At 41.9% G+C, this 26,666-nt stretch overlaps 1 protein-coding gene across 3 annotated transcripts in view; it reads left to right on the forward strand.

The window, feature by feature from the left end:
* The first annotated feature begins 1,080 nt into the window (after positions 1–1,080).
* EPB41L4A (erythrocyte membrane protein band 4.1 like 4A) overlaps positions 1,081–26,666 on the forward strand; it is a 134,092-nt gene continuing 108,506 nt past the window's right edge. For all 3 annotated transcript variants that reach the window (XM_055791468.1, XM_055791469.1, XM_055791470.1), the window contains exon 1: positions 1,081–1,498. In XM_055791468.1, coding sequence (XP_055647443.1) covers positions 1,400–1,498 — 99 coding nt within the window. In that variant the 5' untranslated portion in view covers positions 1,081–1,399. The remainder of the gene's footprint in view (positions 1,499–26,666) is intronic.

The following is a 26,666-nucleotide window of genomic DNA, read 5'->3' on the forward strand; positions in this document are numbered from 1 at the left end:
CCAGAAACGATAGACAACAACTGCTAAGGCAGTTGCAAGTGCCTTTTCGTCGTTGTTTTTGGTGGTGTGTCTTTATTTTAAATACTACAGGACCACTGGTTTTTAAATTTAACATATCTGTAGCAGTCTCAGCATTTTAACAGCATGCTGGAAAAAAACATTTTCTGCCAAGGCCACTTTAAAACCAGCCTCTCCCGGTCCCCTCACCGGTGTCTCCCGAAGTCCTTCCCCGCCCCGTGCGGGGGGCCTGGCGCCCTTCAGGGGGCACGGCCGCCCCCCGCCCGGCCCGGCCGCGCCGCCGGGGCCCAGCAGGGGTCAGTGCTGCAGCGGCGAGTGCGGCCGCGGCCGCGGGTGGCGAGAGCCGGCGGGGAGAGCCCGGGGGGCAGGGGGGCGCCCGGGCCGGGAGAGGCACCAGGACAGGGGCAGTCGCCCCCCCTGCCCCACCGTCGGGAACCGGCACGGCTGAGCCCGGGGAGAGGGCAGCGAGGGTCCGGCTCCGGACCCGTGATGCCGCTGGGGTACCGTGAGATGCGGCGCGGTGCCGCGGACCGGTCTCTGGGCTGCGCCGGTGCCGGTGCCGGTGCCGGGCATGCGAGCGCGGAGCAGCCAGCTCAGGCGCGGCGGCGGAGGCTCCTGGGCCTGGCAGGTGCCCGACTGCCGGCCTTCGGCTCAAAGCCGCCTCGTCCGCCGCCGCCCGGCCAGGGGGAGCCCTGCGCGGCGGCCGGCAGGAGGCGGCCGGCGGCTGCCCGCGGCTGGGTCGCTCCCGGCGCCCGGCGGCGCTGGCCCCCGTCCCTCCGCCCCCGGGGAGGAGGCGAGCGGCGGCCGGCGCTCTGCCTGCACGGCCGCGGCCCCGCGGGGACGCCAGGCACGGGCGCCGCGCCGCGCCGCTAGCGGGGTCCGCGGCCGCAGGGCAGGCGCTGGCCGGGTGGGCCGCGCTCACTGCCGCAGCGAGAGCGCTCCCACGGCGCCCGCCGCTCCACACAAAGAGGAGGCGCGGAAACGTGCGCCGACGGGGCGGGGGACGGGGCGGGTGGGCGGCTTGGTTCCTCCCCGGGGCGGCAGCGGCGGGGGAGCCGCCGTGACAGCCAGCGGCGGGCGAGCGCTGCGCCCCCGGCGCCATCCTAAGAGCCGCCGGTCTTTTTCCTCCCCCTTTCCCACAGGGAGCGCCCGACACCCTCCGTCCAGGCTCTTTCGCGGGATGGCGGCGGCGGCGCAGGGCCGCCCCGTGGGGCTGGGCGCTGTGCCCTAGCGCCGCCGGTCTCAGTCGCTGCGGCGGGGCGCGGAGCCGTGCGCGGAGCCGGACGCAGCCCAGCCCCGGCGGCGCCCCAGCCCCTCTCCGCCTGCCGCCGTTCGGGGCTCTTTCCGCCTCCCCGCCCCGTTCCCGGCCATCGCAGCAGGCATGGGCTGTTTCTGCGCGGTCCCGGAGGAATTTTACTGCGAAGTTCTGCTCCTGGACGAGTCCAAGCTGACCCTCACCACCCAGCAGCAGGGCATCAAGGTAGGGGCGGCCGGCGGGGCTGCGGGGTGCGCCGCGGGAGAGCCCCCGGGGGTAGGCTCCGTGCGGTGCAGCTGCCCAGCGGCGGCTGCCTCCCCACCGCCCTTCGGTAGCCGGGGAGGGAGCGGCGGTGGGAAGAAGGGCTTTCGGGATCCCGCGGGAAGCGAAAAGATAATTTCATAACTTTCGTTGCGGTCGCGCAAGGGACGGATGAATCAGGAAGACGCGTGTCGGTGGCTAGCCGTGGCTTTGGAGGCTTTGCTTTGAGATACTTATTTAAATGAGCAGGTGCCGATCACTCCGGAGCACTCGGGACACTTGACGCAAGTATTTTTCTGTCCATGCTACCAAAGGGGAAAAAAAGAAAAGGAGCTCTGTATACGGGCTGTTGCGCACCCGCGTTGAGTCACTCCTCTCTCCCTCTGCCCGTGGCGCTGCGCCCTGCCGAGCCCTCCCGGCAGCTGCTCGCCTCCGGGGGACATGCCGGCGGCCTGGGGCAGAGCCGGGCGCCTCCCCCCGCGGCGGCGGGGCGGCAGCTCCCGAGCCGAGGAGTGAAGGCCAGCCCGGTCCCCAGCCCGGTGGCCGCCAACCCGGTCCCCAGCCCGGTGGCGGCCAGCCTGGTCGGTGGGAACAGCTCTTGCGCTGCTGCAGCACGCTCGGCGCGGATGAACTCTTCAAAGTAGTCATCTGCGAGCGGTAATGAGCCCTGACAGAGCATGTGAAAACTGAGATTTTTCTAAAGGCCCTTAACGTGGTCCTGTTTGGTTAAGCCTGATGACAGCAAAGGGCATGTCTCAGACACTCGAAACCCTTGTTTGAAAAGCCGGGGACTTGAATTTATTATCCACGTGAAGAGCGTGGTTTCAGTGTTGGATCAGGAAAAAAAAAATAAATAAATCTGTTCTTGAAAAATTTACTTTTGGAAAGGGCTGATCTATTTTACTTAAGACATACAAAGAATAAAAATCTGTATGCCTGTATGTTTCGTCTTGAATGATTAAAGTTTGGTGAAGGAACTGGGGAAAGGAGAACCCGAAGGCGGGGGGCAGAGGGAGTCTAAATGTAACAATATAATTTTAACCATAATCTGTGGCACTACCGACTCGACATGTATGGAGTGTTCTCAAGCTTTGCTGAATCAACTGCCTGCAAACAGGGTCATAAATCCATGCTTAGCATAGAGGAGTAAGCAAATCACTGTGACGCTCGATTTCAGGACCTGTGTAGGGTCTTTCAAGTTTAGACACTTCTTACTTACCTAAAAACTTACCTTTCTTTATATGTGCAGATGTGGGTATGTATGTTATGCATGCATATATGCTTGTGTTACCTGTAAATGTGCAGTCACAGAAGTATATTTAAAGAATAACCTGTAAAGATAGTTCTGTTGTTAGCTTCATGAACCCAAACCCTAAAAGGTGCCTGCTTTGTGCAGTGTCTAATAAAAATTAATGTTCTGTGGGAGGAGCGAAAGGGTCTGAAAATGTGGCTGTTCTAAGAATGGGTGACTTGCAGTGCTGGGAACCCTTTAGTTTAAGATGAGGGTGTGGTTTCCTGCCATTCTTAGTGTGACCTGAATGTGGTGTGATGCTAAAGGTTTCACCCCTTCCACCTGCTCCTTCTCTGTCTTGAATCTAACCATGGAGCAGTCACAAAGCCAGCTGTAACAGTGTGCGGATCTGACGGAATAGTAGTTTGTTAACAGTTTTTAACAGTTTGGGGTAGGCACTGGCACCGCACAGCAGGGAACTTCAGGGAAAGGAGAATCTCCCAGTTGTGTAGAGCCTGGCTTGTTGTTTTTCGTGGGTTTTTTTGTTGTTAGTTTGTTGTGTTTTTGGTTTTGTTTTTGTTTTTATTTTTTTTTAGATTAAATTTGTGTCATTTGAAACCACACTGCAGTGCTGTAGCTCCATGAGCCTTTGAAAACTAGAGAGGAACTGCATACCTCTCCCTTAGTCAATGGTTTCCACCATTGTGCTCTCCCTTGCCTTTGTACTTGTGCAAGTGTTTGTGCAGCTGCGTGAGAAGAGCAGTGTGTGTCCAGCTGAAGGGTAACCACTGGTTTTCCTTTTACTGTGTTAGTCTTCAGCTGGATGGGTGCCCTGATCCACTCCACAGCTGGAGGAGGGCAGAAGTGGTTCTTTCAACTGAGTCCTAGCTTACGCCATTTTAAACTACTCAGGGATTATTCTTATTTATTTTTATTCTACAGGTTTCCACTGAAGTTATATGATTATTTCTTAGTCGAACAGAACTTAAAATTTGTCATGTTTGGTCATTTGGCACTTTAAGTTTGAAATATGAATGTTTTAATTCTTTTGTTAGCATATACACATCTAAAAATGCAGTGTCTCATTTTTGTTCTTACAGGATTTCAGCTTCAGCACAGAGTCATAGATTATAAATGTTCTTACATATTTTATTTTAAAACAAAGATTTTGTTAGAACTTCAGATACTGGATGTGATCTTTCTTTTGTCTTCACAAATTTTAATTGGCTTTACAGCTATACACGAAACATGTTTTTGGTACTGTTTCACAAATCTTGAACCATTACAAGAGCAGAAGATTTTAAGTGGTCACACAAGCAATTTTGTTCCCTTTTTTCCCCCCAAGCAGATGCATGTCTGCCAGAAATAAAACCCACAATTTAATAGCTATTTACAGTCTATGTACTTACTTGATATTAGTGGATTTAGTCCTATTTGCTTTGAAGAGTGGAAGGCTGAGTTCTGTGACTGTAGGAGCCCTAGGCAAGTTTGTTTCTTCGGTGGATCTGAAACAATGGCATGAAATACATAACTTGTTTCTGAACTGATGCAGAATTTTGAAGATGTGTTGCTTAGTTTGTATGGTAGTTATTTCTCACTTGCTATGCTTGACAGCAGCTATATGCAGCAAAATATAATTTTGAATTACTGTTTTTATTAACACATTTTTGTTATTACAGTGGGCTTTAAGTTGTATGTCACATTAGAACGATGGGCAAGAGGTTGCAGAAGACAGGCTTTGAGTGGAATTTAGAGATACTTATCATTGTGTATTTCAAAGAGCTTGTTACGGAAGGGAAAGGATTGTTTTTTTCTGGTTCCAAGTGGGGAAACTGAGGTGCAAAGAGGTTGAATGACTTTGCCAAGGTCGTGCAACAGGTCAATGCCAGAGCCAGGAATGAAGTTCTCATCCCTCTAGGCTGGTAGCAGGTAGCTAGTCTGCTGGGGGCCATGCTGTCTGCAGGGTTTGTGATGATCTCTTGTAGTTGCTCAAATTGACTTTTGCTTCTCATAGTTTGTTTTCTTAGTGTTCCCTGTGATACGTCTTGCTGTTCTTCCTTTATGTCTCTGTGGTTTAAGGTCAGAGTATTGTGTGAAAATGCAGAAGCTGGCTCTCCAGCCTATCAGACAGATTGGTAACAGCTAGATAATCAGGAAAGGTCACCAACTATCTTATAATCTCAATTTTTATGTTCACCTGTAGTACATTAACAGTGAGAGATATTTTGGAGAGCAATTGTTTTGAGATAATAAAGCAGTGGCAGTTGTTATTTTGGATTAAAAGAGACTGTTCACCAGGTGCTGGTACAGTTTGTCTGATCAAGGTGTGTAGTTTCCGATTGGGGCAGCTTTTCCTCTAAAAAGGATGTTCAAGATGCCAATTAAGAAATAGGTTTTAAACAGACTTTGCTACAAATATGGTGAGAATCAGCTGAAAAAATGATCACTTTTCCAGGGCTGCTACTTTGAACTCATCTTCATGTAGATTAAACAATAACTTAGTCATTTTTATGGTACGGTACTACCTTCTAAGTAGGTGTAGCTTATTTGTTGATGTCACAAGGTATGTCAGTAGTGTTTTGACATGACACCTGACTGATGGGTTGTGGCATTATGTGTTTTGGTTCTGTTAAGAACTGGAGTAACTGTCCTTTAAGAAGGAGACTGGTGTGCCTTGTTGCACAAACTTGTTGGAGATCAAGGAGAACTCTGTCAGCCCTTAGAAAATACTGCTATGAAGCCTATTTGTGATGAGCTGTTTCAGAAGGAATGGCCATTCTGTAACGTGTATAACAGGAATTTAACAACTCTTTTGCTTATTTTTCTTGCAAACATTTTTTAAGGCAAATTTTTGTTTTCTTTTTCTCAAGTAAGTTAGAAATAGTATGAAGCATCTCTACTTTATGTTTGTATTTCTTTAGTGGGAATAAAGTTCTTTAAAACATACTAGCTACTTCTCCAGTGAACAAGCTCTCTGATGAGTCTTAAGCTGTCTGGTCATTGCACTTTCAAAGCATTCCTTGAAATTCCTCTCTGAGCACTACTTTTATACCAAGTCCTATTCAATTTGATGTGTGTGATGGGCCAATGGCAAAGTTTCATAAGAGAAATGATGAATAGGATAGACACACTAATTCTTCCTGGAAGACTTTGCTTACAGTATATGTTCTGTAACATTACGTTATTAGGCAGTACCATCTAATAGTGATATTTTGGCCACCATAGCACTTACCTGGTATGTTAAGGTGTTAATTGATATTTCTGTGATGTGCAGGGCTGCCTGGCCATCTTTACAGAGATGCATTGCATTGTTTGTAAGCTACACTTACAAATTGTATCTCTGTATAAAGTACTCAGTATCCAAAGAAAATGTGTGGTTTTTGTCTGGAAAATAAGCAGACAGATTTTTCTTTATGATACACTGAGAATATAAGAGAATGAGATCCAACAATCTAAATGCAGTCTTCAACATCTCAACATGGTTTAAAAAAAAAACCAAAAAACCACACAAAAATACCTGAAATAGTGACTAAGTTAGGAACTGTGTTAAACGACTCAATATGTAAAAAACCTGAGCTCATCAGAAAATTATACATATTGTTAAGAAACTTACAGAATAATTGACAATGTGATTTCATATAATGTATAGAAATAGGTAAACAAACCATTTCTTAGAAAGTTTTCAGGAGATTATTCTGGCATTCTTCTTCTTTTCACTCCCCAGTGAAGTTTGTTGTTTGTTGAGTTTTTTTTTCAATCTCAGTAGTTCAAAATGTTGCAGGGTTCATGCCTTCAAAATTAAGTATATACAGAAAATATGGGGTGCACTTTTGCATCAAGCTAATTTGGCTCTGGGGACCCCAAGGAGTCAATATGGGAATGGTAGGCTCCTGTTTTTTTCCCTGGTGAAAATGCTTGATGAATGTACACGTTAGCAGGAAATAGAGCCTGCCGAATAAAAAGATCTTATATTGTGTTAATTATTCTAATTGAGAGTTGGCATTAAAAGTCAAATTGGTAGTAATTTGCTATGTGAACATGGAATGTATTCTCTGTAATAGTGACTTCTGCTGTTTTATAGCTCTATATTTTTTAAAAAGGAAAGCAGCTCTCTGTGAGAAAAATTCTTAATTATGCAGGTACAGTGTTTCAGAAACCCTAGAAATCTTTTTAATGGTAGATTGCAGTTCTTTTTTAATGTTGTAGATACGAGACATCTAAGCATTTTTAGGAACAAAAGTAAAAAAAATCTTAACAAAAATTTAGATTAATGATAATTCATAGCACTTCCATATTAGAATGATGCTGATCTTTCTTAAATTCCTATTATGGGTATAAAAGTCATCTGACCAGGCACTGAGTACAAGATGGTGCATGTGGAATTGTGCACTATTTCAGTCCTTTAAAAATGGTTTGAAAAATGTGAAAGGAACAAAAGGGCTCATAAACCTCGCTGTTAACTACTTCTCAAAATTACTGTCACCTATTTGAAACAGATTACTAATTTCTCCAGTATCTTTATAGATGAGACCAGCAATTTTGAATACCCCAGGGAAAAACCAGAAAATAAATGAACACTGAGACACTTTATTTTCCCTAGGTGCACTTAACTAAATTAATGAAACCAGCATGACAGCAAGGCGGAAATCCATTAACTTTTAAATGAAGTTACCTCTTAGTCAACCTGAGGTTTGACCAATAATATTGTCAGAGGGGTCTGTTTTGCTGGTTTCAGTGAGCAGTAATTTCATAATATAACCAGGTCAAATGTAATCTGTGTGAGGCAGCCTTTTTATTAAATGCTTTTGGATTTCTGTAACTTGGATTGAGCTTTTCTTACATTAGAGTAGTTAGTATAATTAAGTACCATCTGTTGATACTTTATTCATTTTAGTTTATTAAAGTTCTAAACTAAAACTCAGCTGTGGAATTGCAGCTCTTCCCCTCAAGAAAGCAAGCTGCTGAAAATTACTATGTGATACGAGGGGAACTCTTCAAGAGACTGAGTAATTTAAAAGGTGGTTCAGAAAGTGAATCTCATTAAGAAGTTACAGTTCGATGTCATGTCACGCTGTAAAATATCTGTTGCCAAGATGGTATTGAACACATATAAGAAAATGAGAAGCTATGTATTTGGTCATGCTGCATCATTACTAATATCTGTATTTTTGGTAAAAAGATGGGAGATTACTGATGCAGTCTCACTTTCTTCATTCTCGCCAGTAGTTTTTTTTTTAATTTAAACTCTTATTTTCCTTAAGAGGATTTGATTTTTGTAGTGATATAGCAGCTATATTAGCTGCATTTTATTCAAAACTGAGATCTTTGCAGGTGAATAATCATATTTCAGTATCTGGGTAGAATTTTGCAGACTGCATTTTTAGTACGTGTTTTAGGTATTGCCTTTTTGATCGTATCTTGTGCTTGCAGCATACCAATTTAATTTCATAGTTTAAAATGAAGATTGCAATTTTAGCATTGATTGTGCTTTTGTTCCTACTTCTTTCTTTGCATCCTGTGTTGTGGATGGTTGAACACTGTAGGCACTAAGGTCAAAGAGATATGCTTGGGGTCAACCCATGCTATTACTTAGAACCAATAGAAACATTGAAAAATGAGAACTCTGCTCCTTTGGTTTTGCTGCAGCATTGCCAGGGGAATCTGCCTGTTTTGTCAAAGTGGGAAACGTGCCTTTTTATCTCTGGTAGAAGTCTGTATTGCTTGGTTTGTGACCATAAATACTGATTTTTTTAAAGCTAAAATGTCAGCATCACCATAAACATACCATATCGGTTGTCCCACTGGTCAGAAGTGGACTGTGCTTAGTGACTCCTTGTGAAGCAGGTACTTACCTATATGAAAATGGGTCAGAATGGTTCAGTCTGAGGTGTGTAAGAGAACACAGCAGCAATCACATAGCCAGAGGATCTGCGTTCTTTATTTGTGGAAAGCAAAAGAAAAAGAAAACCAGTAGTATTGTGGCGGGTGGGGTGACGCAGAGAAAGAGTTGGGAATATGAGCAAGGGAGGAAAATACATGCTGTGATGACAAGGGAAGAGACCTTTCATAAAATGTAATTCTAGTAGTACCTTTCCAGAGCTGGAAAAAAGACACCTCAATTGTTTGAATTGTTCGTATACATCAACATTATTGAAAATAGCAACTACAATTTTAAAGTACCCGTGTAGGGATGTTTTGATCATTCTTTATGGAAATCTTTAGTGACTTGAATATGCCATTAACCTATAGTGTCAGGGGTGTTATGTTAAAGCTTGGTTGTTAGAAATCTCAGAGGTTTGTACGGATTCCTTTTAAACAAAGCCTTCTATCTTATTTCCCCTGGTGAATTTTTTTATTCTGTCTTCTTGTGACATGGGGAAGTGCATACAAGTGGCAAACCCTCCCTCCTACCGGTATTTGTATTAGTTTTGTTTATTGAGAGGGATCATTTACATTCTGTGAAATCCAGCTGCTCCTTACGCTTACATTTAAAATGTATAATAAAGTCATTATAGTCATGGGGAGTTACTGATGTGGAGGAAAAAGTGGGATATATTTTGTATGGTGCCTGTACTTGTTTGTTTGTCAGTATTTACCTTTTACACTTTGCAAGGCTACAAAGGGCTCTCTATAAGCCAGACAAGAAGACAGTCTGTCTTTCCGTAATTCCTCAAGTTTTGCGTATGTGGGTAAAATCTGTATGTGGTTGAATGAGCCTGTCTGATAATAAGTGGCTCAGCACTTTAGTATCTTCCTATGTTCTCAGGAAAATGAGATCTGAATGCATTGATGGATAAATTCTTTGGCTGTGTGAGATGGAATGCCTTTTAGTAATGGAAAAGGAAGATCTTTTATATCTCAATTGCATGAAGAGTATCTGGAAGGCAGAAAATTGCAGTTTCCCTATGTAATTAGTGGTAAAATTTAGCATGGTTACTAGTGTATGTAAGCGCATGCTTTTAACACTTTGCAGAACTAAAGGCAGTTGAGCATCTTGCAGGATTGAGCCAGAAGACAGACGTCTAGATGAAAACCACTGGACCTGGTTCTTGTTTTCCACATACTCTGTATTTCACTGTAAGTTCTCATTTATATCTGAGAAAAGGTTATTGTAGTGCCGCCAAAAATATTTTCTATCGATAGTAGTACCCACTTCTTAATTTATTAAATATTGAATATCTGGTTTATTATTAACCTTTTAAATAAATCAGATATGGAAAAATTACAGTTCTGGTTTTGGTTCATCAGTTTTAGTCACATTCTTAGTGTTACAGTGTAAAAAAATTGTGATAAACGTCTTTCCTATTTGGTGGATGAATGGTGGCTAGAAGGAATGTAATGGGGATTAGTTCTTTTCCCCCTCAGAATACCAGAACAAGAGTTGTCTTTATAAGGGTCTCCATTTAGAACCATAAAGGAAAATATAGTTTTTGTAATGCCATGTGTGAGTGCCACAGGAAACTGGTAAAACTAACTGCTCTGAATTAAAAAAATGAGGAAGAACACTTAATGAGTAATGAGGAGTGAGTTCAGCACTGACTTACAACTTGAAGCAAATGGTTAAATACCACTTCAGAAAAGAGGTAATCTCTGAGTATTGGTGTGACACGTAATATGAAAGCAGGCTCTCCACAAATTCCTACTGGGGGCATCTTAAACTGTCCTCAAAACTAGGTGGTGTTGGCCAACCCACGGAATAACACTGCATTAGGCCTTGTCTCTGCTCAAATTAATTTTCTGTGGTGTTATCTCTTTGCCTATGGTATGGAAGATGGCTGTTGCTTTTGAAGTTGTGTAATCTTCTCATCAAGGCTGTTGGAGGGAAAGGAGGTCACATGTCGGAACCAAATGGGACTGGAAAGCCATGACTCTTACTACTTTTCCAGTGTTCATGCTGAGGAACTGACACATTCTTGTTTCCTGCAATTTTCTGTGTCCGTGTCTGTACAGCCTGGGAGGACAGTATGAGGGAGTGCAAGGAGCCGGTTGCATCCTGCTAAGTGGTGCAGCTGGACACATCTACACTGTGTTGCACACAGCCCAGACCTCCTCCTTTGGGGGTCCTTTGAAGCCTGCTTGACGCTGACAGACAGCCTTTGGTTGTACGGTCGGTTGGTTGATTCAATATGCCAAAATGAAAGAAAGCTGAGTCTCAGACTATCATAATTCTGATTGTCATAGCATGACTGTAAGGGGTGATGACGTATTGGGGTGCTTTGAAGGCACATGCGTTGCTGGGTGATGTTGAAGCATGGCTTGAACAACTGAAACCAAGCTGTTTAAATTGGGGACCATGCAGAAATGATCCTGGCAACTGTGCCTGGATCTCCTTGCAGAGGAAATTAGGACACTTTAGGAGGGGTCATAGGAGAAAGGTAGCTTAAGTTCAGTGGTGATGATCAGGAGAAAAAGGCCCTGGGCAAATGAAGGAGAGATGCAAATTGACAGCATGGTTACACTTGCAAGAACCTTTTCTCATATCGCTGTTTCCTCTGTGAAAGAAAGCAAGCAAGCCACAAGACCTTGTAGTGGAACCTTTTGAAGAGGTGCATGAATGTCCTGACTTGCCCTCAGCTTTTTAGATTTAATTTGCATTGGCTGCTTTTGGTAGGGGAGGGAGTGAGTGGGATTAAAGGTGTTTTTTTAATGATATTTTCATGATGGAATGAAGCCCTTAAGTCCAAAAGATCAAATATTTTCTTCTGTTTTGATGTGATGTCAGGTTCTTCAGCCCTATTCTTCCCTCTATTCTATTTTTCTCTCTCTAAAAGTCCCTTAGTAGGACCTAGATGTTCCTAAACATGTGCCCATATGCCTTTTCTTTTCGTGTACAACATGAAACTTCAGTTCTTTTTTCAGCATGTATATTCTTCACCAGGGACATAGCAACCTCTAAAGCTGTGGGATCATACTCGGAAACAAAAGCTTTTGGTGTCCCTCAAAGCTACCACATTTATTCTGGATTATTTTGAGTAGTCATTTGTTCTTCTGTGTGAAGGCTTGACAAACCATAGTGCCTTTAAAACGACCTCTACAAAAAGTCTTTCTCCAAAAATGGGGGAGTATACCACTCCAGATTAGTATGGATGAAATTTACTGTTAATAAGAAGCTCTTGGCCTTGTGATTCCTTCAGCTGTCTCTCCAGTGTCCCTGGGCTGTTTCTGTAAAAGCCAATACTCTTCCTAAGGCAGCAATTTGGTAATACCATTTCCTTTTCTTGCGAGAGCAACAGTGAGTTTCCAAAGCCTTCCACTGATTAGGGACTACCTGACGCTGGGCCTGGTTTCAATTCCAGTGAAGATGATAGGTGTTTCGGTGTGCTTTCGCAGCACCTTCAAGAGGAGCCAAACTGGACCCAATTTTTCTGTGAGCACACTCAATTAGTAAGTGATAACACTGAAAATAAAATGTGTTAGATCTTGTACAAAGATATTAGATGTTGATCACATAAAAGAAATGTATAAACTTCCTACTTTTAAAATAAAAGTTAAAGTTTTTCTTAGTCAGCTTTGGCCTTTCATCAGTATTCAGGTCTTGAGCTTTGCTGTTTAGAGCATGAAGGCTGTGTTTGTTGTTTTCATGACTGAATCTTTATTCTGTGATCTTAGATCTGTTTTTTCTCTTTTACCACTTTCCTGAAAAAAATCTGCTATAGAAGCAGGTTTCACCAGCTTTCTCCTGAAGTCTTTGTTTAAAGACAAACTGCAGCGCAAACCATGTTTATTCATGATTGCTGCTTTCTGAGCAGGTGAACAAAAGTCAGCGTGGATGGTCAGAAAAATAATAGGTTTATTTTTGACATTTTGTGCATGTCTGTACAGAAATTAGAGGGGTCTTGGTGAAATTAAGATGTTTGGGGAGAGGAATCTGTAAAATGTCAAAAGGAAAGCAGTTCCTCGGTACTTCCTTTCTTTTGATGTAAATCTTTCTTTGCAGTGATTTGTCCACTTTGTGTTTTTGTAAGAGCTCAGAATTTTTCCTGTGGCATGCAGAAACTCCAGAAGAAGGCAGAAGTCCTGCAGGAAAGCTTGCTTCTGACTTGGCGTACTTTGTTGGGAGGAAAGTTTATTGGGAGGGAATGAAACCACCTGTATTGAGTTTACTAAAAGTGAATGAAACCCAGCTTTTTGTTACAGATGTGCATTTTTTTTCCTGTTGCATAGCCTGTATCAGAGCCCATGACGTTTTTTATTTTATAGATTTAAAAAAAATTAGAAGAAATTTTTTTTTTATCTATGAGTATCACATAGGTCAGGGTTGAAGCTTTGCAGTAGGGCAGCATACAGAAATACTTGTGTTGCTGTGTGTGACATACCTATAGTGTGCTTATAGAAACCCTCCCTCCAAGAATATTAATCCAGAATTTTTCATAACCAAGTAACGCACCCAAAGACACTCCAAAAGAAAAAGGCAAGTGAAATTTTCTTCAGTATTATTTAATCCTACCATGTGTCTTCTCTTGATGATGATTCAAAACTGCTACATTTTTATATGCAAGCTCTACTGAAGCATGCACTTAAGCATGCGCTTGAAAAGACATAAAAGTACAAGCCAGTATTCGTTATTGCATTCACCTGTCTTTCAAAGCTATGTAAATGTATGCTATGCCAATCTCTGTGCTCAGTTTGAGGTAATTATACTATGTGTGTTTGTATCTTAATCCACCAGTGGATTGATGTAATTCTATGGAAATTGGTAGAGTTTCTTCTGCCTTTGCCTGGAAGCAGAACTGGATTAAGGTTCTTCATCTTAATATAAATTTTTTCCTATATAAATCTCAGCACATAGAGCAAATGGACTTAGTATTATTATCTGTAAGAAGAAGGACATCTAACAGGCTGCTACTTATTATCTAGTTTCTCAGGCTTGCTCTGATTCATATTCCTTTTCTTGCATACAGAAGGAATATGGGATAAGAAAAATCACTTGAACTGTAGAAAAGTAGTGTAATTGAATTTTGAACATTGATTTCTGAGTGTACAAAAAATGAGGTGAAATAATATACTCAAGCAGTAAATTACAGGAGCAAGCAGGGTGTATAGCACCTTTAAGAAGCAAGTGTTTGCTATGAAGTTCACCACGCATACAAATTGTGCTTGTATTTTGAGTTAAGAACAGTTATAGGGCAACAGGAAACCTGACTGGCCTGATACAGGCTTTTTCTATTCAGTACAGGCTTGCAAAAAGGAGAAAAAAATCATAATGCAGGGAAAAGCATGATTCTTCTTAGCTCTTTTAAGTCTGAAGCAGGAGTGGGGAACCAGAAGAATGATTTAAAGGAAATTGATTGTTTTAAGTATACACAAAGGAAGCCTTGCACTCTGTCAGGAGCACTAACCATTTTCAACCTGGAAGAGGGAACTGAACATTTAATTAAACAATGCCTTTGACTCTATTAGTTTATGCTCCAGCATTCATGATACATGGAGATGTAGGTTATTTTTCAAGTGTACAGCTGTTTCCTCCTGCATAAAGTTGGGGCTGGAGTTTTTGTAGAGTGCCACATTGTTTAAGTTGTGGTAGCGCTTGAGCACACTGATAAAACATCAAAGTACTCCTCAGCCAGCCAACGCAAAGGCAGACTGTCTGAGAGAGATCTCAGCCTAGGGCTGCAGCAATACACGGTGAGCGAACTGCCAAGCGTGGGAGAGGAGCAGGTTAGGATGAAGGAGAAAAAAGGCCAAGTTGTCAGTCCAGGGAATATTGTCTCAAGTAGCAGAATAGCTGAATTGTCTGGGGTTGCTGCTCTGGCAGTATAAATTTGCAGAATTCTGCTGTGAGTAAATTGCACCAGGCATCTGCCCCAAATTACAAGTGCATGTTGTGAGTTGCTCTGGACTGATGCGTATCCGGTTCTTGCATGGCTGTCACAGTTTTGGTTAAGGGTGTTCTGTTTTCATTGAAAAAAAAAAAAGATAAAGGTAACCCAGCATTCGAACACTTTATACCAATACTTTGTACTTACCTAAGTTTAACCTTTCCTTAAGGGAGAAAGATCATAGGTTAACATTAACAGCTTGACCTCCCTTGCCTGGGGCAGGCCTGGAGGGAGGAACACTGTGTGGTTCCAGTAGCAGTGTGAATTGAAGAAGGTTTCTAGGCAAGCCTGAAGATTTTAAGCATCTCTAACACAAAGCTGCAGAGGTTGCTTGTCTACCAAAGGCATAGCAGTAATTCCACAGTAAGTACCGACCTTATCAAAACACAAAACACACCATCTATCAAACCCATTTGATCAGCCCTGCCAGCCCATCAAATCCCCAAACCTCAAGATTTTCCCTGCATGCAGAAATTGCCTTTCTGACTAACTGGATGTACTTTCATGGCAAAAAAAGTACAATCTGCCTGTAGTCTGTTTGGGTATATATTATGATAGCATTCATGTTATATAGGCTACTCACTTGGGGGAAAAGGAATATGTTGGAGAAGGTTAAAGCATCTTGAAACGTGTATACCTATCTATGCTAAGGATTAGAGCTGAAAAAGTATTTTGGTGAAATAACAGACTTGTTTGAACACTGGTAGAACAGATGATCGTTGTGGTTTGGTTTTGGTTGGGTTTTTTTTTTTCTTAATCTATTTAGATAGAGGGCTCAATCTGCTTAAAAGGATTTTTAACAAAGATTTGTTCTGGTTTTGGGCTCTTGCTTCAACCGGGAATTATATCCTCCAGTGACACTTGATTAAGCCAAAGTAAGTCAAGTCAGTGGTTAGGCTTTAGTCAGCTCACACCCGTTTCTGCTACAGGAGAGAAAAATAATACTGTGCTTTGCTGGATTGTCACAAATGTCATTTAGGAAATAATGTATCAAAACAAACAATTCAAATCAAAACAGGAAAAAACCCTAGGCATTTGAAAAAGGAGAAATTGGAAGGATCTTATTGGAACCTGGTGAGGAAGGTCCTAACAATGTCAATGGTGATTCTCCTGTACCATGTAACCATAGGCAGGACTGGAATTGTGCACAAAGGACACAGGCATGATACTTATTTTCAGAAGTATACAGATGCTTGCATAAGAGTCTTTCAAAAGTCTTTTCTAAAGATTGGCATTCAGTTAGTTCTGAAAAGCTGTCTCAAGGCCTGAATTACCAGTTACAGAGTAAATACCAGTACAACAGTATCGCTTACATCAAGGTGCCTTTATGACACTTGGTGTATTTGAGACCCATGAGCTGAAACTAGGATATAGCATCTTAGCATTGTGAGTTGGCATTTTCTTAGTCAATGCTAGAAACAGAAGAGAGAGGGTTTTGTGTTGGTGAGTCTGTATTTTTAATAAACAAACCATCACAGATAATTAAATGTGGATTTAACAGTTTTAAGGAACAGCTGTTGCTGACAAAAAGAAATACCTGCTTCTAACCAATACTGTAGCTCTTCACATAGGAACATATTAAAACTGTATTTCAAAAGGAAGGTTTCACAGTCAGAGTCATTTATGTAGTGGCATGGAGGTGAAAGTTCTGTGATTCGGGTAGGTGTGTTACCCTGTCTAAAATTAAGCTCTCCAGTGGGACTACAGTGTTGAAATCTTTTACTTGCATGTATTATTTGTGGGCTCTGCTGATTCTTAAAAGTTTCTGTGGAAAGGTTTGGTCAAATGATCAAGCTGGTAAGTGTTTAGCTGTGGTAGCTATCCACATGCATGAATAACAAATATTTAGTAATTCAGTTTAGTTTAGATTGCAATAAGGGGATTTAGTTGCATTACCTTTCATTTGCTGTTGGCTAAGAGCCTGCACAGGTTGTGGTAGTGGTGTAATTCAGCTTACACAGGTATCTTCAAGGGTCTCTGATTTCTCTGGGAGGCTTCAAGTCGGCAGTGCTTCAGTCTGATTCTTATAATGGATTTCACTTTGGTGTTGTCATCAACTCAAAGTCTTGGAATTTCTTTCTTGCTCTCATTTAAAATAATTTAAACTTTCTGTTGTCATGGTTGCAGAGAGGAACTCAAAAGCATGAACCCTGCTGACTCCTAAAACTAGCAAGCCTACCTATTTCTGTGAGGAAGCTCAGAATTAAAGCGTTACGATTATTTTTTTCTTCCTTGAAGGTAAAGTCATCATTTCTTAATGGCTAGGATTGCTTCCGTAGACCAATAGGTGTAGAAGGGAACTCGATGTATAGATTATATAGTAGTTTTGTAGTGAATTACATTACATGAGAGCATGGTCACAAATATGTGGTTCGTTCTTTATAGGTTCTTTTGGTCTGATCTGTTTTCAAAATCCTCAACTAAAGTAGCCTCCCAGGAGCTCAGCTGCAGTCCTTTGTTACTCTTCTAGTTAGAAAGCTTTCCCTGACATCTAGCCAGGGTCACTTGTTTTCAGTTAAGCTACTTTCATTTTTTCCTAACTTCTGTGGGCCTGTGCATAGAGTACATTTAATCCTTAACTTTTTTTTAACACGCTTTTCTGTAGTACGTTAGGAGACAATGCTAGGGAATGCTGGAAGCTTTGACTTTGGGCAGGGACAGGCACTCAGGCAATTGTCTGGCACCCAATGTAAGGGATGTTATGCCTGTATGGGGCATTAGGTTGTATGCAGGTGTTTTCCACTACCATCTCATATTCACGTACCTAGGGAAAATATCAGGACTGGTTTGCTTTACCTTAGCTGTTTCTCTCCTGCCCAGTGTTTTTGTGTACCCCTGCAAACCTTGCTATTCTTTTCTGCAGTGTGTCCTCACTGAAATCCCTCTTTGCAGTTCCTGTTTGTCTTTCTTGAATAGTTCTTGTTCTATTGTTTTCTGGATGATAAGAAGAGAGAATTAAATTAATCTGAACAACATTGTTAGTTTCCCTTCACCTTTCATTTGTTTTTTCCTAGCCTGGTGAGTGAGAGGGAGACAGAGGCCTCCCAGCAAATAGATGACAGCATATACCTTGCACTTTCAACGATACAAAAGTAAAAAACTGAGCAGCAATGTCATCCAGGGGTGGAAGGTTGTGCATAGATTCCCGTTCCCCGTGTGCAGCAAATGAACTAATGTTAGCACATTTTAAAAAGTGTATGCTTTCATAGTCCTGTACGGACACTCTGATTTGAGAGGCTGAGCAGCAGTGGTCCTTAGGCTGCTGCCCCTAAGGATTATAGTTGTGCTGTGTTTTTCCTAAGAGTCTCCGTGTAGAAAGGCTTTAACCTTGTGACTCTGCAAAGGCTTTGGCAGCTTCTTCCTCGCCTGCTCCAAACCACAACACACTTTCCGAACGTGTATCATTATCTCTGTGCTTCACGTTGGCTGTCCCTGGAGCTATTTGCATGGCAGAACATTGCCTGTTCCAAGGCAGCTTTAAACTGAGCCAGGCTGGGATCCAGCAGAAATCCAGAAGATGTGATATGAAACAGTCTTCTGAAGAAGATGAGGAGGAGACTGAAAACTGGTAAGATTGGTCTGCTGGCCAAAGCCTTGAGATGGTATGTGAACAAGCAGAGCGCAGTTTGTTCTTCTACCAGTCTAACCCCCATGGGAGGGTGTGGACATCAAGAATTTGCACTTAAGAAAGGGGGAAATTATATTTCCTTTCCCTCCCCTCTCTTTTGTTTCATTATTTTGATTTTAAGTTTTGGGAGCGAGGCGCTAATAGGTGCAATTTTTGCAATCCCTGCCACAGGGAACTACATTATTTTGGCAGTCTGTTTGTGTCTCATCTCTGTAAATGACAATGATGGTAATAGAACAGAAGGGGCAAGTGATGTGAGGGGAAATAAGCACTGTGGTGTGAAACAGCTACTTGATATTTTAATTAAAATCAATCTTATCAGATATAAGACCTTCTACCAGATACAAGTTCTCATACAGTTCTTTGTTAGAAGATCTGAGAGGACCTTGAAGACTGGAAATGTGTTCAGGCAAAAATCTGTGGTTTTATTTAACCTCAAAGAACAGGGGTTGACTTAGTACAAACCCACAAAACAGAAGCAGAGCAAAAAAATATGCAAACAAATCTCACCACCAGCTCTAGCAACTTCCTGACATCCTCTTTCCTTAAAAAAAAAAAAGCCTGTAGACATAGACAGATTTATTTCTCTTTGAAGACTTAATTTTTAAATTTGTTAGCTCGGGTTTTGTATGAATTCACTTCCCAAAGGAAAAACTCATGATTTTAGAAAAAAATTAGAGAACTCCTCTTTCTAGAAAAGCCCTCTGCTTTCAGGAATTTTCTCGAAGTGAACTCATGTTTTCCGCTTCTACCACAGTTCTGTAAAACCTAAGAATACCAGTTTGTGTTTTTCTCTGATTTGGTTCTTGGCTTGGTAAGATGCTTGTCTTCAGGGAGGGTCTGTTTTGAGTTACCTACCTGACTCATCTCCTGGGTAGGAGGAATACCTTCATTCTCAGCACTGGCACTGCAGTAGAATTTTTGTCCTCTGGTCCCTTCTTTTAGGATTCAAAAATCCTGAGTGCAGTAAAAATAGAAACGACACGGCAGAGCTAAGATTCCCTTATGTTCATGCTTCTTCCCACCTAGACTTGCTAGTATATTTGTGGCTGCAGAGATGGGAAGGACAGAAGGCATGCTACAAAGACCTTTGTAAAACTATTAACATTAGACCAAATTAAGCGGTAAAATGTTTTTATTAAGACAGTATGTGTTCCTTGAACTCTATCCTAATTACAGCTGCATGTTTCTCTTCTTCTGGCGTGGCCCAGCCCTATCTAAGGTAGCCTGAGGTCTGCTTTAATTTACTTCAGTTGGCTGTGATTCCTGAGGAGTTGTATTCCACCTGGCTATGGCTAGAAAAGGGCTTATCCCAGCTGCTCCCTTTCCCCACCCTGAGAAGGTGGGCAGGAGTGTGTGGAAGCTGCACCTCCTGGATCACAGCCTGCCAGGTTGCCCCAAAGCAGGGAGCCCCCACCAGGGAACTTGCCAGGAGTTTCTACTTCAAGCTTTTTGGCGGACAGAAAAAGGACTGAACACCTGCTGACCTCCTTCAAATAGTCCCCTATCCCTGCTGTGAAAAGCTTGAATGCACTATCCAAACCCCTATAATTTTAAAGATAAGCATTATGATTTCTGCACTGAAGTTAATGCGTTTTGTCAGGGACCTTCTCTACTTTAAGCCCTTCTTTAAACAACACCGTAGTTTGTAAATCAAAGGTGCTAGTAGTTTGCTTCTGAAGCCTTTGCAAAAATGTTACTTGCATAAGCAAAATAAGAATATTCCAAAGAGAAGTTAGATGTCCTAGTTAATTTAGAAAAGATGTTTATTGTTCATCTGGCTGAAAAGAGTTTTATCGTGCTGTTTCCCTTAACTGAGTGCATATGAATAGTAAATGCAATAAATAATTACAGAATACAGTGTTTCACAATGAAGTCAGGTCATACTTCATCCAACCTGTAAACTGTTTTTTTGCTCCACTCCTCTGCATCAGAAATACTTTAATAAATGCCATTACATCGACCCTTCTCCCTTCACATCCTATATGAGGCCGTGGTTTGGGAGTCTTTATTTAAAATGTTTGTGCTGAAGTGTAGGAATTTATTTTTTTTGTCTATGGTTTTTCTGGAGCTATTGTTTCTTTACAGAAAACCAATAATGATATGCTATCACTAATACTGTTTCCAGTGTTACTTTTCTACTTTATGTGTTTATTAAACTTCATGATTTAAATCTAAGACCAGTATTGACTTCTGTCTTCGTTGATGGTAGAATTAATGCAACCACGGTTGTAATATGTTAGGACGTAGTATGTCATTACAAGAGTTAAAAAAAATAAAGTGTTGCTCCAATGCATTGTACCAGTACTTTTTCTAATATGTGGGGAATTGTTCTCTGCAGCCTTCTCACCAAGCTTGTAATTCTAAAAGCTGCATCTTAAAATATATCATTTTGCCATAACGTTATCGCAAAAGCAGAACAAATTGTAGTTTCTTCTTTTTCTGATCTTAACCCTTTCCTTTTAGTTCAACTTCATGTTGCAGTAGCTTGCTGTCAAGCAAGAAAAAGTTTAACTTTGCAGTTCAGCAGTTTAATTAGTGGTCAAAAAATTCATTATCTGCCTGGTTTGCAGAACCTGGGCTGGTTTAAGATTACACTGAACTGAAGTATTTTAAGCTGTGTAATTGGAAATCTGAAATGTTGAGTAAATGTTGATTGTGAAAATGATTTTTCTGCATTTACGACCATCTGAATGGGTTCTGTGCAAATTACCTGCAGAGCTTTGTAATTGGTTTGGTTTTACTCAGGAGTTACTGAAAATATGGCCCTGAAATGGAACACAAAATTACACAGTGTAAAAATGCCTTTCAAAACCTTTTCCTGCCTTTTGTGTGGTAGGGGATTTGGTGGAAACACAAGGGAAAAAGAAATCCATTATCTCAAAAAGTTTACCAATTATAAACAAACCCATTACGTAACAGTTTTGACTGTATCTTAATTTCACACCATAGTGTCAGCTTGTTGACAAAGCTATTTCTCGTTCTTTCCCCGGAACTTTTCATCAGTAAATCTGCTCTGGATTAATACTATGAAGTAAGAATTATGCTGATGCATTTTTGGTAAAGTGAAGTAATTGTTTTAATTGGTATTGTAGGCCAGGTCCTGCCCTTGGGTCACACCAGCCCCACGCAGCGCTACAGGCTGGGGCAGAGCGGCTGGAAAGGGCCTGGTGGGAAAGGGCCTGGGGGTGCTGGGTGACGGCCGGCTGGGCAGGAGCCAGCAGTGTGCCCAGGGGGCCCAGGCGGCCAGCAGCACCCTGGCCTGTGTCCCCAGCAGTGTGGCCAGCAGGACCAGGGCAGTGACCGTCCCCCTGCCCTGGGCACTGCTGAGGCCGCCCCTCGAACCCTGTGTTCAGGTCTGGGCCCCTCACTGCAAGGGGGACATCGAGGGGCTGGAGCGTGTCCAGAGACGGGCAGCGGGGCTGGGGAAGGGGCTGGGGCACAGGGCTGATGAGGAGCGGCTGAGGGAACTGGGGGTGTTTAGCCCGGAGGAGACTCAAGGCGGGACCTTACTGCTCTCTGCAACTACCTGACAGGAGTCTGTAGCGAGGTGGGGGTTGGTATCTTCTCCCAGATGACAAGTGATAAGATGAGGCAATGGCCTCAAGTTGTGTCAGGGGAGGTTTAGATTGGATATTTGGAAGAATTTCTTCACTGGAAGTATTGTCAAGCATTGGCACAGGCTGCTCGGAGAAGCAGTTGAGTCAGCATCCCTGGAGCTGTTTAAAAGAGATGTAGATGTGGCACTGAGGGACATGGTTTGGTGGTGGACATGGCACTGCTGAGTTAACGGTTGGACTTGATCTTAAAGGTCTTTTTAAACCCAATGATTCTATGTATAATTCTGCCTTGAAGCTCGGTGCTTGACTGTGTGGTATTTGGCATGTAAAATACAGTATAAGTATAAAATACACATGTAAGTATAAATATACATTTTCCAAGTTTGAGAGGACTGAACTTTCATACAAAACAGACTCAGACGTTTTACCGTCATGCATAAAATCATTGAATTCTGTGTCTCTGTTTCCTTGTTATTGCTTCCTTTGATCTGGCAAGGTCAGTAGTTTGCTTGGTGGGCAGTTTATAGTGGAGGTACAATGGAGTGTTGGCAGTTTGGAATTAGGGTTAGACTTAAAGGTGGCAGTTCAGTTATCTTTGAACATTTGTTCCTTACTTTACATTTTGAGGAATTAGTATCCTGCAAGTCTAGCACTAGTTGCTGATAGTGTTATTCCCAAGTCAGATGTGTTAGTCATAGCAATTCTTGGTAGATAAACAAGTGGAGCACGAACAAATGTGTGTGTGTGTGATGTGTGTGCACGCGCATGCATATGGGTTGTACATACATGTGTGTATATATATAAAACTTATATAAAAAGAGTATATAATCTATATAACAGTATAAACATATAATATACTTAGATATCTGTATTTATCTATCTACCTAAAAAATAATTAAAAGGCCAGAGCTCTTTTGCAGGAGACTAGTGGTTGAGGAGGGCAGTGTGCTGAAGGACTGCTGAAATGGTGTGGCTCATTGCAATTTCTAGAAGTCTGGAGCGGAGTGTGCTCAGTATTTTTGTGTGAGTTTACTAATAATAGGATAAAAGTTACAGATGTGTTGCCCCTGTAACATGTGATATTAGTCACATTTGCTGACTAGGATGTAGCAAACTTGGAACAGTTGGAATTGTATCTTTATATATGTAGCTTAGCTAAACGTGGCGTTCCGTGTTGTGACAACCAAGTGAGTTACCAAAACCCCACACCCTCCAAAACTTGTGGCTTTATTCCCCATTTCTCTTTTATGTGCATGAAAGCATGTTTGTGAATAGCTCTTTGCATTTTTTCCCCTTGTATATGTAGTGATCTAGGTTAGATGCAGAGTTGTTTTGTTAATGGAAATTTTTCCACTGATTTCAAAAGGCTGAGGGTTGGACTGTAGTCATTTTCTCCTATGTTGAAAAAGACCTTTGATAATCTTGACAGGGCCCTGGAAAAAACATGTGTGTGTGTGTGTATGTAATTTTCTCAAAAGAAATTTTAAAATATCTACCTTCTGTAAATGTTGTAATAGCAGAACTAGAATTGGTGGAAAAAGCTTCAAAATTTGAGTATTCACTGGGATCTTTTAATTTTAGATGCAGTTGTGCGCACACGCATACCATAAATATTGCTTCGTGTGTTAATTATCTTTGGCGTGAGACTAATTTAACATGTAAAAACAGTACTTACATGATTTAATGTAATATTACATCACTGCATGAACTCACATTTTTAGCCATTTAAATCCTAAAAGTAATGTATTGTTTCACATATTCCAATATGTTTTTCCAAAAAACATAAGACCAGGATTTTCAGGTACGGTTTTCAATTGCTAGTGGCATATTTGTTATCTCATGTAGCTTTTTGTATTTCCATTGACTGTGCTTTAAACTTGTAAGCTATGGAGTTTTTAAATGTTCCAGAATAGATCTTTTATATGGTTGATGTTATTTGTACATGTTTTATCTAGGATTTTTTAAATCAGTTTCTACTCCAGTGTTTTTTATTTGCAGCCTTTCTTTCCCAGTTCAGCCACTAACTGTTTCAAAATGTCATTAATCAGTTTCTTCTCATTGCTTGCATTGGGTACTAGAAATTATTCTAGCTGTACAGTGTTAACATGGAGACGCATTTCCAGGTATTTCTTCCTATGACATGGAAAAGCAAGGTATCGGGTAAATCAGGTCAGTGGAAACAGAATTGTTTGCCCCAGTGGCAAAGTGTTCACAGTAGCAGGGAGCATGACATGTCCCTGGAAGCAAAGAGCTCATTGTTTTTGGTTTTCTGAACTACATTTACAATGCATTGCCCAAGTAGGCCAGGTGTGGTTTCGTGCTTTGTTTGTGTGCAGCGGTGTGTTCTGAGGTGAAACGTGGTCAGACTGAGAAGCCTTTGGGCATGATCTGAATATTCCCGAAGTTTCTCTTAGTGTCATGTTTAGAAGGGGATTTATAGCTGTTGCCTGGATTTTAAATAGTCTGGGGGCTTGTGAACAGAATAGCAGTATTACAGTTCCTGGTTCATGACAGGTTTTGTGAAGCATTGCTGTGGAAGTAATCTGTCTTGACATGACTGCAGGGTGCCAGTCTTGGCTTTGATAAAGTCAGGTATGCTTCTGACGGTGTCACAAATGTACACGGTATTGGCCAGTTTAAAAACTGAATAAACAAATCTCAGTAGCACATCTGGGTTTCTTTCAGACAATTTTGTAGATTATGCGTGTGGTTACCAGCATGTTAGTAACTCTGGCAGAGCAATTAAACTTTTCCCTTCATCTCTACTTGGGCAAACAGGGGCTGCCAAAAAGCCTCTGTTTCTAGATCACTCATCACAAATTACTCTGTTCTGTATCCTGTTTGTGAAATACTAAACCAGTTTATCCTTTCACCTGTGTAATAGCAGGAAGCCATGGAGAAGCAGGGACTGGAGAAGGCATGGGATTTTTGCCTTATAGAGGGTGAATAGTATGATGGGAATATAAAGCCAATCCAGGCTGCATGCTGTATACTTCATCTGAATGGGAGTGTTCTGCAATTAGACTTACATGCAGTACCCAAAGGGAAGTAAAAATTATGGTTTTAAAACCAGTTACGGATCAACTGCACAATAAATTGATGCCTGACAGGCTTTTTTCTGTGCTTTTCCTTGTGTAGTGCACTTCAGTTGCTGCTTCGTTCCTATTTCATCCCTGCTTCTTGCCATCTTTTAGTCTGTTTTATTAGGTGTGAGTGTGTGGTTTTTTTCTTTCTGTGCCGTTGGTTGCTTGCATGTGCTTGTTATATGTGTTTTTTTTCACTGTGTTGTGCATCATCAGATGATGGTTCTGCAGAGCCAGCAATTTCACAACTGGAATCTCACAATAGCATGAGAGTAGGAGGATGGGGCACAAGGGATGTGCCAAGCCTGTGCTGCTTCCTGAAGACAGACATTTGTGCTGCCCCACTGCTAGGCAGGAGAAGGCAGAGCTGGACAAGGTGCTTGTTATTTCCCACACAGCATGGCGTTTGCTGTGGGAAGATTGAAGGAGCTGTGCTCTCCCTCCCTCTGCCTCTTTCTGCTCTTCTGCTCTGCCTCCCTTTTAATGCATGTGTTACTTTTTCCTTCCTGATTGCAGCTCCAGGGACACACATCCTTTCAGTTGCTACCTCTGTTCTTTCCAGTTTGTAGCAGGAATAAAAAATAAATTCAAGAAAACAGACTGTGGGGTTGAAATCTTTATTTTATTACCCAACTGTGTTGAAAATAGAGCTCAGCTGCTATGCTTTATGTTGCTTATCAGTACGTGAAGCCTAATGCACGACTGCTTTCAGTACAGCTTTTCGGTCTCAGGCACGTGGCTTTCAAGCAAGAGGCAGATTTGGTAAGGTCATTTTCTCATTGACTCAGCCAGAGAGGTTGCACAAAAAGGGAGCTCTTCACTTTTCGATGTGCATCCGTGTCTGTTATTAAACTTCACATAAAAAGAGTCATTGGTTTAACAGGTTTGGTTGAAAACAGCTAACACTGGGTGCATTACTGCTGTTCCTAGGGCTTCCCAGCTGAGCGTGACTTACCTGTCTGGCGCGTGCCTGTGAGTTGTGAGGCCATGGCTGTATCTGCAGGGTGGAAGAGGGAGGGTTGGTTTGTTTCATAGCAGTGGTCAGAATTGTTTGGAAGGTGCTTAGAGCTGACAGCGATTAGCAAACCCACCCCTTTTAATAAATTATTTGCACAGTTAGTTACAATTATATTTTAAAACAAAATTCATTCTCCTCCTGGTTGTTCACTTTTTGAGGAGGGGAATAGAAGAGCAGGTTTTAAGTATCTATTATCTAGTTTTGGTGTAGATCAAATCAGTTATGACAAGTTGCAGGTGTGTCTTACATGTATTAAGTCAAAGTGTGACACTTTGAAAGGTCAGAGTACTTTATGTCTGACTTACGAAAATAACTGTGAGCGTGGAGTTTGTGGGGTCTGCACATAGATAAATGTGAGTGGAATACAGAGATACAGAAACCTGATAGAGAGGGTGAAGTCTGAAAAGGTCTGTTCAGAAATTGCTTCTGTTTATTTAATCTAATTTAGTAATTCTTTACACTCGTAAAAAAGCAGCATCCCTAAGAAGAAAATAGTGTGTGTTTTGTGACAGATTGTGTCAAACTGGAGTGGAAAAAACCCATCACTGTGAAGGAAAAGGATTTTATTTCTGCTTTAAGTGCTGATTTCAATGCAGCTTCAAATTTGGAGCAGTTGCTATACACAGCTACCAACTCTTAGCTCATTTTTGCTGGCTTATATAGTTCCGTAAACCTGCAGAGCCAGATCTGACAGAACCGCCTGTCTGGTAAAAGAACCCCAAGAAAGCAAAGTGCCTAAAAATCGGCATTCATCTTCTTTCAGACAAAATATTCCTTTATATCTGAAATGAAA

The sequence above is a fragment of the Falco peregrinus genome, chromosome Z, assembly GCF_023634155.1.
Source record: "Falco peregrinus isolate bFalPer1 chromosome Z, bFalPer1.pri, whole genome shotgun sequence".
Lineage (NCBI taxonomy): Eukaryota > Metazoa > Chordata > Aves > Falconiformes > Falconidae > Falco > Falco peregrinus.